At 38.8% G+C, this 12,128-nt stretch overlaps 1 protein-coding gene across 10 annotated transcripts in view; it reads right to left on the bottom strand.

Annotated features, from left to right (window-relative positions):
• Positions 1–12,128, bottom strand: part of CLYBL (citramalyl-CoA lyase) — a 241,493-nt gene that overhangs the window by 140,733 nt on the left and 88,632 nt on the right. For 7 of the 10 annotated variants that reach the window (XR_008994550.1, XM_057494539.1, XM_057494541.1 and 4 more), the window contains exon 1: positions 8,343–8,449. The exons of 2 other annotated variants lie outside the window; for them this stretch is intronic. Coding sequence is in view for 7 of the 8 variants with exons in the window: in XM_057494539.1 (XP_057350522.1) it covers positions 8,343–8,434 (92 nt within the window). In the remaining variant the exon portion in view is untranslated. Of the gene's footprint in view, positions 1–8,342; positions 8,450–9,511; positions 9,762–12,128 lie in introns of those variants that run through there. One more of the 10 variants, XM_057494542.1, reaches the window with a different exon arrangement.

The raw sequence follows: 12,128 nt of genomic DNA, 5'->3' as shown, positions 1-12,128 counted from the left end.
CTGGAATCCAGCAGACCTGGATCTGGTGACACCTTACATGTGCTACTTAAGCTCCCCAAATCCCAAATTCATATTATGAATTGGCTAAACAATAGGACTGTTATGAGAAGTCAATGAAATAATGCAGGTAACACCTGATAAAAGTGCCTCACACACAGGAAGTCCAATCGATAAGTTACTATTATGAAGGGGAAGACCCTCCCCAATTCTCTTCCCTGACTTCCCTGAACTAGATACATGGATCTGGAACAGAGGGTTGACTAGAACTCTAAACAGGCATCCCATTCACACATGTGTGTATACGCAGACACATACACACATGGTGGCAGACACTCTGCCACATCTAGGAAACACACCTACCAAGGGAACTGGGAAACCTGATTCCATGCTAAGGGTTGGCACTGCAGAAAATTAAAAAGTCAGACTTATTTTTCCTCTCTGATGTTCCCCGGACTTTGGAACATAACAGCTGGACAAACTATATATAAATGTTGGCTTATCTGTGAATTTTTGAGCTTTAAAATAATGTCATGATTATGCACATTAATGTCATTCTAAAAAGAGAGGAAAATCAAAAGGATTGTGCCATTCATTTAATTTCAATGTTAGACAAATTTTTACTCAGTATTTCCTCGATTCAACAAATTGGACACCTAAGCTAGGCCCTGGGGATATCAATGAGGAGAGGACTCAGCCTTCTGTGAAGGTGAGGTCTAGTTAGAGAGACAGATGCAAAACAGGGGACTGCAAGGTGAACAGTGGCCTTAGGGGTGGGGGTGTGGATTCAGAGAAGGTTTCTCAGAGGTGGTGAAAACAGATGGATCTTGTAGGGGGAAGGACAAACTCCAGGGACAAAAAGTGCGATGTGGGTGCAGCTGACGAGGAAGAGCACAGGTGGGCCCATTGATTTCACCTCCTTATATCACCAGCTATTTTCTTGTCAAATGCCATGCCCACCTCTAACTCACCTATTGCCTTCATGCATGTAGACAATTCCCAGGTATAAACAGTAGCCTTTGAAATGCCAAGACAGTATACTTTTTCGGACCCTGTCTGTACTCAGACGTTGAGCAAAGGAGTATCACTCAATATCCTAAAGCTTTCTTCACCAAAAAAATCTCCCTTTTTTGGCTCTCTGACAAGATTTATTTACATTTTAAAAACTACCTTAGAAATATATGAACTTAATAATTCTACTTTAAAAAAGAGAGGGTCTTCCTTTAAAATCAGAATCATGCTGACGAGATACAACCAGATTATACTTTACACTACCTGAAGCTTATGAGCAGCATTATTTAGGTATCTGCAGTATACAATGGACAGTGTTTCTGCACACAGATTCAAAATGTTAAAATAAGAGGTAGCAGGACTCATACTAGGGCAAACAACCCCAAATTCTTAATAGTAGACTTTGTTCTTTTTAATATAGATTGAGTCGTTTATTTGCACCTCGATCCTTTCAACAGTCCTATGAAATAGGTACTGTTATTGCCGCCTATTTTATGCAGAGAAACACAGGTTAATATAATTTGGAATGCCTTCAAATTTTCAAACAGGCAGCTACCGAAAATATTATCCTACATTTCACAACTGACACCAGTTTTCTCAGGGCATTGCACAACTCAATGCATATTAATTCACATCAAAACTAATCATAAAAGTTTCACTCTTAAAAAAAAAACTGAAGCAGAAATTCAAGCAAAGAATAATGGTGAGAATGCCTTTTTTCCCCTTAAAAATTGTCTCTATGTGAGAACAGGGCTCAGCAAACTCAGTCTGAAAGGGACAGATAGTAAATATTTCAGACTGTGTGAGCTGAGAGACAAACGTGGAGATATTATACAGGCATTTTTATGACATGAGAGAATGCAAACGCCCACACATTTTTCAATAACAAAATTCAAAAAATAAAATTGAGTACAATTTTTTGTTAATATAGTTCTACTCATGGTAAGAACGGCATTCTTTTTCTGGTGGGGGGCAGGAAGGGGACTTCATTTTGCTTAATTGGAGTTCAAAGGTAATGTCCCCTGTTCTCAAATCATTCATCTGGAAAGACCCTTCTCAGTTTGAGGCCTGTACAAAAACAGGTGCTGTGCGAGATTTGGCCTGTGGACTCTGGTTTAGAATATTTCTCTGAGGGTGTAGCCATGGACAAATTCATACACCCTGGGCCCAGAGCTCACAGATACAAGACTGATGTCACAGGGAAGCACCCCGACCACGGTCATGGCCGCAGGGCACCCTGGTTAGGACTCAGGCCCTCAGCTCTCAGAACCAGCCCTGGCTGTGGTTCAGAGACTCAACGAGCAGAGAGTTTCCGGGTTCCTGGCTCTCCTGCTGTGGGACGCTCACTGTTTTTTCTATCACTTGTTAACCTGGGAAGTTTGAAGTCGCTAGAAAAGACATCTATAAGTTTGTGCTAAACTAAAGAAACATCAGTTTGGTGTGAATCACAGAAAGCACATTGTATTATCTTCTGTTTGTGTCATTTAAAAAATCTCAGTTTCTCTCACTTTCTTTATTCCCCCTATCCTGACACAACAAATTTCTTTTTCAGTAAAGTTTTAACAGATCAGTTTTGTGTTCCTAAGCGTATTCAGCATTTCATCCTTCTTTAAAATACAAAACCGAGAAACTCAGTCTTTTGTGGGCTCCCTGCTCTTTGTACGACCACAGGGGAGGGGTGGGGGAGGAGTGGGGAGAGAGGTGAGCAGGAAGGTTATTTGCTCACAAAGTCCAGACAGTATTTGACTAAAAAGTGCAGAACAGGGGAGCAGGGTGGAAGAAATAAATCAGAAATCCACAAACAGAGAAGGGCTATTTTTCTTTAAAAGATTAAGGATTGTACGTTTTCATGCTTACTCAGATGGAACAAGAAAAGATTTTAACTTCTTTGCCTCATTCAGTTCAGGTCCGAACAAAACAAAAGTTACAAAAGTTGAGCACATTCAAAACACTCATTATAATTTTTTTCTTCCCTTTAAGATAGCAAGGCAACATCTAGTGAAAGATTTGGGGTTACATTCCACTCGGTAATAATCACAGGGAAGAAAAGTCAAAAGCATGCCAGAAACAGAAAGGGAAACAGAACTTGGACAGCTTTTCCCCATCTTCCACTTGGACAGACAGTCTAGGTAAAACTTCCTTGCCACTGAGAATTAGATTCCAGTGCCAGCATCAAGCAGGACACACTGAATCTAGTTATTCAGAATGAATAGGAAAATGCACACAGCTATTGTATAGAAGTATCCAAGGGAGCATGAACTATTTATTTTGAGGGAAAAAAACATATTTCCAAATTAGTCCAACTTGTAGTAGATGGGCTGAAGCCCATTTATCTACATTTATAATGAACCACTGCTCCTGATGACTAATAATTCCTTCAGGAAGTAGTTAAACACCACTATGCTGTACATTGGTAGTACACAAGAAAAACAGCAAGGGAAATAGGGAAATGAAGAAAGGGAGGAAGTTAAGGCAATAATTTTAACAATAAAGTGGAGTTTCAGGCTTTTGAATTACAACAGGGGTTTAGTTCAGCCTGAGCAGCCCTCCATGTCTACATGAACTAGTCTATTAATTTCCCTGGTACAGTCCCCAGTAATTAAAATTTCTTATTTTCTCTAACCATTCCTATGACATATTACATCATTGGAATTACAAGATCTTAAAAGTTCATCTAGTTGGTGGGAATGTAAATTGGCTTAACTGCTGTGGAAGCAGTATGGAGGATCCTCAAAAAAACTAAAAATAGAAATAGCATTCAACCCAGTAATTCTAGGAATTTACCCAAGGAAAACAAATCCCTGATTTGAAAAGATATATGCACCCCTGTGTTAATGGCTGCATTATTTACAATAGCCAAGATACAAAGGCAACTTAAGTTCCTATCAATAGGTGAATGGATAAAGAAGATGTGGTACAAGCACAGAGAAGATAAGCAATGACTCTATAGCATCTTACTTTGCTGAGAGACAGTGACTGCAATGGAGGGGGGGGTGCGGGATGAGCAGTGAGGACTTGATAATATTGGTGAATGTTGAAACCACAATGTTGCTCATGTAAAACCTTCATAAGATTGTATATCAATGATACATCAATTTAAAAAATGTGGTACATATACACAATGGAATATTATTCAGCCATTAAAAAAAGAAATCTTGCCATCAGCAACAACATGGGTGGATCTAGAGGGTATTATGCTCAGTGAAATAAGCCAGGTGGAGAAAGACAAATACCATATGATTTCACTTATTTGTGGAATATAAAAACAAGGTACAATGAACAAAACAGCAGCAAAGTTATTGACACTGAGAGGTGACTAGTGGTTACGATGGTGGAGGGGCTGGAGTGGGTCGGTAGGGAGAACAAGAGGGATAAAGGGGCACAAAAATTCTCAACCATAATATAAGCTGGTTATGGGGATAGTAGTACAGCATGGAGAATAGAGTCAATGATTCTGTAACATCTTTCTATGTTGACAGACAGTAACCATACTAATGGGGATGAGGATTTAATAATATGTGTAACTGTTGAATCACTGTGTTGTGTATTTGAAACAAATAAACAATTACATATTAACAATACTTCAATAAAACATTTTTTAAAATTTACCTAAATCTCTGATCACAATAAGGCAGAACAAGAGGTAATATTTGGGGTGGGAGGGAAACAGAGACAAAGAACCATGATTTTAGGGAGTCATGATTTGAGGAAGTACTCTTTTTGCTGACCCTGGCACTGTACCTGGCATATAATAGATGTTAATTAAATATATAAATGAGTAAATACATTATTAGCTTTATATAAATTTCTGTTCCTTAGTCATATGATAGTAATAGCAATTATTTGTAAATAATTTTTTTAAATTAAAAGAGCAAGTACACTTATACTACTTCCATGCTAACCAATGTGCTTTTGTTAATCATTCAAATAAAAAACAGTGATATGGTAAGGACACTTTTAAGGAAGCTGATGTATTTTATTTTTAATTTTATTTTTATTTTGGTATCATTAATCTACAATTACATGAAGAACATTATGTTTACTAGGCTCCCCCCTTCACCAAGTCCCCCCGACATACCCCTTCACAGTGAAGCTGATGTATTTTTAAATATCTTTGGGTGAAGTATAAAGTTGTCTTGTTGGGACTAATGGGTAGGTTGATTGAAAGATTCTTTTATTGCAGCATTGTATTTTCATATTTCAGTTCTATTTTTAAGCTCTCTACATATTTATAACACCTAAGGTTTATGGATACATTCCCAGTGATCACGAACAAGCTATAGTTTTATTTAAAACTAACTTAAAATAGCAAGATTACAGAACCGTGATTCATTATCATAATCCTGTGGACATAGCCTAAGATACACAAGAAACCAATTTCTCTCTGAAAAGCAAAAAAAGAAAAAAACACCTTTAAAATACTGTCATATAATGCCGAAATCCTTAAAATAACTTGGTCTGGAAGATGCAAGAGTCTTCACAGAATGTATTGCATACAGAAAAAAGGAAAAAGAAATAAAAGAAAAAGAAAAAACAAATACATACCCTTAACAAAAACAAAGACTTAGGAGAACACACAGCAAAAATCCGTAGCCTATGGTACTATTCATGCAAGTATACCTACCATTCCTATGTTTCAAAATATGTCATCCCACTGGCCTCCAACAGAGAGGCAAGTAAATGACAGTTCTCATTAAAGAACTGAAGTCCTGGCTCCTGAGATGTTGATATGAAGCCTTTTTGGTGTGGAGTTTGTTACTCAGTTTACTTCTTAGGAAATGAAGAACTTTCAAGTGCCAGCACAGGTTCTGTATCACAGGAGATTTCTAGGTTCCCTCCCAACCATCTCTCCCACACCATCCAGTATTGCCACTGTCCATGTTTTTCCACATTCCACACATTAAACATGTCTCCTGCCAACATTCCCCCACCCCACAACCTCCATCTTTTCATACTTCTGAAACCAGCATGTGGCCTCCATCACTTATCACTGCCTAACCAAGAATGATGAGCCCTTGGAAAGATGGGCCCCACCAGTACTTCAGCCCCCGCCACCCTCTGGCCAGCGGCACATCTGGCAGCAACACTAATAACACAGCATTGGCAGGAGGGGCGGTGGGGGTGCGGTGGCATTCCGGAGTCAGGACAGTCATGCATGTGAAACACTCAAGTGCAGGCTGAAAGTGGTCGAGGATACTGTCCTCCTCTTTCTCTCTCCTTCCTAAACTTTCTCAACAGAAGAAAATCATGCTTTTCTCATTAACAGAGAAAGAAAAACAACCTTTCAATGATTCTTGAGTGACTCACCAATGGGCCAATGGCCATCTGCACTTTCTTTGTCCCCTCTTGGGGAGAGGGGAGACATATTGACATATCTTCTGGCTTCTCCTTATCCTTCTCCCAGTTATGCACATTACCAAAGCCCATCAGACTCTGAAGATACTCAGTCCCAAACAGACCCATGTGTCCAAAGGCACACGTTATTGACCATACAAAACTATGCCTCAGAGAAACATTTAATGTAAGTACCACCAACCACCATGCCCTGTATCTCTTCCTTAAGAATATGTGACACTCAAGCATAAGGGAGTCCAATCTAAAATTCGGACACTGAAGAAAGGCTTAGTAACTGACCTGTAAATGGATGGACTTTTGGCTAAGATCATATAAATATTACCTCCATATAAATGGCTGAGTCCATTTGCTAGTCACCAACAATGTGTAAGGCACACCACAGCACGTGAAAACACCCTCTCCCATCTGGGGTTCACATTTTTAAAAGACAAGAAAGTCAGTCTGAATCATTCTTTTCAGTGCTACTTGTTTCCAGCCTGTGATGAGAAAGGATTTTTAATACAATCTTTCATCCTGATGTACAGGAAGAAGACAACTGGATGGTCCTTGCCTTTATCATTTAACTAGTGTTAATAGTAAGGCCCTGTAGAACTTCCAGAATGTAATTCAGAAAGTATTCAGCATTCCAAAGCAGAACAACAACTTTCTTGGGTATCTCAAAAAATGGCTGTAGTTAAATTAAGTATAGAGAAGGACCCAATTTATACTGCTAGGTTTTGTGGAATACTCATCACAAAACACATTAAAAGCAGTATAATGGTATCCGTAATACTAATATCCTCTGTAAATAAAGCCCAAGAAGTATCATTTCCTGTGAGATCTACTCTGTGGTAAAAGGACAATTTTCTTCGGATAGCATTTACTACATGTTGGCTGTGGGAGGGAGAACTAGGTGTATTTTTAAGCTCAAATCTCTGAACTTGCCTATGTTTCAGAGGAAACCTCTCATTTGCAGGTGGTCTACTTTTGCTACTTACTGGAGCCTAGATCTCACCTGAGGGAGGTTTAGGGGAAGCTGAAATGTGCTTGTGTTCTTTCTTCCACTTGATTTGAGAAGATGAGGGGCCCAGTGGACATCATCCTCTGATTTTACAAGACTTTGTGCCCTGCCTGCTGAGACCTTTATCTGAAAAAGAACCTGCAACTCTGGATTCAATGTGCTGGCCACTTGATTTTGCTGAGGAACCACCATGCTGATTTTGTGTAAAAAACATTTGGAAGATTTCCACTGTAGGAAATATTTAAAATATTGCTATTCTTCTTCAAATAAGCAAATGAGGCTGGTATTCCCTAGACCTAAAACATCTTTAAGATATTTCCCACAGGATGAGGTTCTGAACACACATCCTCAACCCCCTTTTTGGTGGCACAGAGAAAGTAATGATCAGGTAACTTCCCTGGCCCTCAGCGTGCATGATGGGAAGAAGAATGTAAACAGGGAATGCCCTATAGATACCCATTTCTTGGGAATCAGGGAGTGGGCAGTGGAGGAACTGTCACAAGCCAAGCCTTGTGCTAGCTTCTTTACCACCTTCAGAGTACAGAATTCTCACCCCAAGCCTGGAGCTGGTGGCTCCTTCCTTTTCAGGTGAGGAAAACTAAGAGACTGCCTGTCTCCTTTCCATGATACCACTCAGCTTCCATGGCTTTCTCCAGTTTCAAATCTGGAAAAAAATCTATCAATCACACCATTTCAGTTAGCATTCTAAGAACTATGGTCAGGGCTGAGTAATCCATCATGGACATGCTTCAGAGAGAACATGTTTACCCCTATAAAGAGTTAAAGCTGATTGTCAAAAACTAGGATACTGAGGATTTTTCACTTATATTTACAAGGATCATTGTATTTAAATCGTTGTATTTAAATTAAGTATTGAGAAGGACCCAATTTATACTGATAGGTTTTGTGGAATTCTCATCACAAAACACATTAAAAGCAGTATAATGGTATTTGTAATACTAATATCCTCTGTACTTACAGTGACAAGTATAACAATAGTGTTATAATTCTATGAGCCTGGCAAAAAGTAGGAGTTTCATAATATAATATTTGATGAATGAACAAGTTCATCTTTGGGTCTTTAATCTGGGAACAAAAACAAAAAAGAATCAATGAGAAATCTAATATCCTACTCATTTTTTAAAATTAAGGTATCATTGATATATAATCTTATGAAGGTTTCACATGAGCAACACTGTGGTTACTACATTCACCCATATTATCAAGCCCTCTTACTCATTTTTAAATAATAATTTTAAAAACCTTTATGATTGGTTATTAAGTCTTCATCAGGATAGTAATTATCACAAGATACACCCTAAAATTAACTCTGAAGCCTTGCCTTAATTTGTTTCCATAAACAATCTGATGTATAAATTCATGAAAATAAACCCAACTACCCCACTTTAAACTGGAAAATGCTCCAACTGAAAAAGAAGATATTCTGTGTATCCATATCCAAAACAATTTTAAGTAGGGACTATTAACCTATTGGCTTCATGCGCATGTGCAGCAGCTGAATTAACAAAGCAACAGCCCTAAGAACTGAGCCAGGGTATCCAGAGAGTAAACTACCAGAGAAAGGGGATTTACACACCACCACAATGCCACCCTGCAAGCTGTCCCAGTCCACCAGAACCCAAACCCAACTTTCAATGGCACCTAAAAATACAGATACCTAACAGACCTTCAACTTGCAATAAAGTAAACATCATATACCTGTCTAAAATCAGCTTGTAAACTACAAGTATGCAACTGAGATTTTTAACTAAGGGCTTTAAATATATCCTAACCCGATTCCAGATCGAAACTACCAAGAGTTAACATTCACTACTGGGTTTCTACAGCATAGTTCTAAAATGTCCATTCATATCTCTGATGGCTTCTCAACAAAGTTGTAAATAAAAGAAAACAAATGACAGCAGAATCCAGTTTCCTACCTGATCCTGGCCATAATGGGGCCAATCTCCAGCTCTCCCTCAGCAGCCCCTGTGAAAGCACACATTGGTAGCTGTCACTTGTCCTTTCCTTTCATTTGTTTCATTTGAGAGCCTTCCCTGAAACTTACCTAAGCTGTACATTTCTGAGTAAGAGGCAGATTCAGAACCTTTAAAAAAGTTAACTATGGTAAATCACCATCTTACTTACTGTTATGTCTTTCCTTCTTTCTCACCAAGATAATCTCTGCCACCAACCTGAGAGTGGGCTCTTCTGTAGGCAAAGATCTCAGATAACAGTCATGTTTAAAGACCAGCTCTGCTTGTCAAAGATTAGAGCGCTGTCTGCAGCATACACTCCTCTTCACCATAGCCAAGTAGGCCCGATAAATGCTAATACCCAGCATGACGCATCAAGAACTTTAAGCCTCAGCAATGGCTAAGCAGAAAGTATCACAAATTTACTGAAATTATCTGTGGCACAAAAGGAAAGAGAAGGAATTAATCAAAGTCTCTCTCTTAATGCAGTGCTTGATTGAACGACCCCAATCCCTTTTTAAATAGGATACTGGTGGCAAGTGACCCTGATGGCATGCCCCAGTGAGATACACAAGGAACACTTGTTCCATTTTTCCTTTATGACCTCATTAGGGAGGATTTTGAAGATTTTTCCTGAATATGAGAACAAAGTATCTTAAGACACCTCCAGCTTTTTATGTTGTTAGCCTTTTACTGCTGGGACAGCCTTTGGGTCCGTGTTTGTAACTAGGTACACTCATGCTCACACTCATCTCCTCCGACAAACAACAGTCAAGCAAGGTGATCCAGACAAAAAGAGTCACAGCTGCATAGCTTTAAATGCAGAGATATGCTAGTTTCCAACAGTGGAAAGTTTTGCCAAGATCAACTTGGGATCCATTCTGTTTCTCATCCTCTCTGAGTTGTAGCTGCCATTAATTAGCTCTGGCGGCTGTTTCGAGGCTTTTATGGAGGGAGGGTGCAGACTGCCAAATCTGCGAGTGTGAAAATACTCCACCGCCAGGAACGTTTTTCTCTAAGTGTTTGTTGATTCCACGCTTCGATTTAATATGGAAGATTATATTTTACAATTAGAAACAAACAAACAGATTTATAACCAAAGACTTGAAAGGCAAACAGGGAAAAAGCAAGCCAAGGACTGAGCCTAAATGTAGTATTTTTATTGACTTCTTAGAAACCGAATAACCTGGCATATTAGTGTGTGCATTCTGCAACAGACATTCAGCCCTATTGTACTACTTAGAAGAGAAGAAAAAGAAACCCTACTGTTTGAAACCCAGCGGAACATCCCCACAACAGGGCACAACTGTTCCCTCATGCATGAATGGGAAGGAGATGAAAGAAAAGATGGACTTCTGAGGTACAGCAAAAAACAAAGACAACAAAAGTGCTGATCATGAGGGAATGACACAACTCATTGCAGCAAAAAGGATGAGAGAAAGGCGCTCAGACAATGGTGAGGACAGCTAAGTGACACGTAGGAGAATTGAAAAATCTACAGAAGTGTCTTTTCTCTCCACCCTTGATGAAAAACAATTAAATGTTGGTACATCTGTCATAAAAAAGATCACTGAAACCTGTTACTATCATTATATGCGGTAAACCTAACTACTCAAACTGTAACTCTTCAATTAAACACTGCCATGTCTGTTTCTTCCCCTTGCTAAAAGGAGAAGTTTTAATTTTTGTAACACTTTATAACATCTGAATGTGTTGTAACAAATTAGAAAGGCTGAGGGGTACTGAAAATGTGTGTGCACATGTATGGGGATGTGGATATACAAGCTTAAAACACTATGTAAAATATGGGTTCAGGAAATTTGTAATATAAACTCAGCTTTTGTTTATAAAATATTTTCTTCTTGAGTCACATTATAATTTTAGAGATATTCACTCTAAATTTTGGGTTCATTTTCATCTAGTAGCGCTCCAAACATTTTGGCTTTAAGTTTCTTTGCTCTGAAACCCCACTACCAAGAAGACATTGTTTGTAAACACTTAATATGAATGAAAAAAGCACATGATTTAATACTACTTTTAGGTAAATGCAGTTATTTGTATGTGGTGGGAATAATTAATTTTGATGTTTCTGTTTTTCTTAAACAGAGGCACACCTGTCCACACTTCACTAATGTTGAGCCCTGCTAATGAAGTGTTCAGTGAGAAAATCTCATCAACCAAATATATTAAAAAAAACACCATTTGATATCCCCACTAGATGTTTATTGCTCCGGAAGTCCACCAGCCTGGGAAAGTCACACTGTTTTAAAGTGAGCTCTGAGTATTATTCCTTGCTTGATAACATGCAGCCCCTCACAAAACCAAAAAAGCAGTTATTGACCCTGTCAGAACGCCTGATTAATGAATAAACGCTGTAATTGATTAGCAGAGAAGTGTGAATTAAAACAGGGCACAGCATCAATAACCAGCTTTTAACAAAGGTGGTTGACGTAAAATAAGAGCTCACAGCTATACCTCATCAAAGGCACACTTTTCTTAAAACGGGAGAGGGGGAAATAGGCAGGACCAATGTCTTGTTCTATATGATTCTTTAATATTTCCCCATGGTAAGGATGCTCTGTAGAGCCACCAGCAAAGAGAACGGGAACTCATTCCTCGGTCTACTTTCAGACATCAAGGAGCAGCAGTTAAATGTTCCCATTGTTCCGGGACTTAAAGAAAAAGCGTGTAAGAAGTCTTATTCTCTCTACATTTTGTTTCCTGGGAATGCTCCTCACTTATGTCCTCATAGAAAAGTAAATTCTGCTTGCTCCAGTGCCCCTACAGAA

Source organism: Manis pentadactyla, chromosome 17 (assembly GCF_030020395.1).
Source record: "Manis pentadactyla isolate mManPen7 chromosome 17, mManPen7.hap1, whole genome shotgun sequence".
Classification (NCBI taxonomy): Eukaryota; Metazoa; Chordata; class Mammalia; order Pholidota; family Manidae; genus Manis; species Manis pentadactyla.
This window is presented reverse-complemented; position numbering and strand designations above follow the sequence as displayed.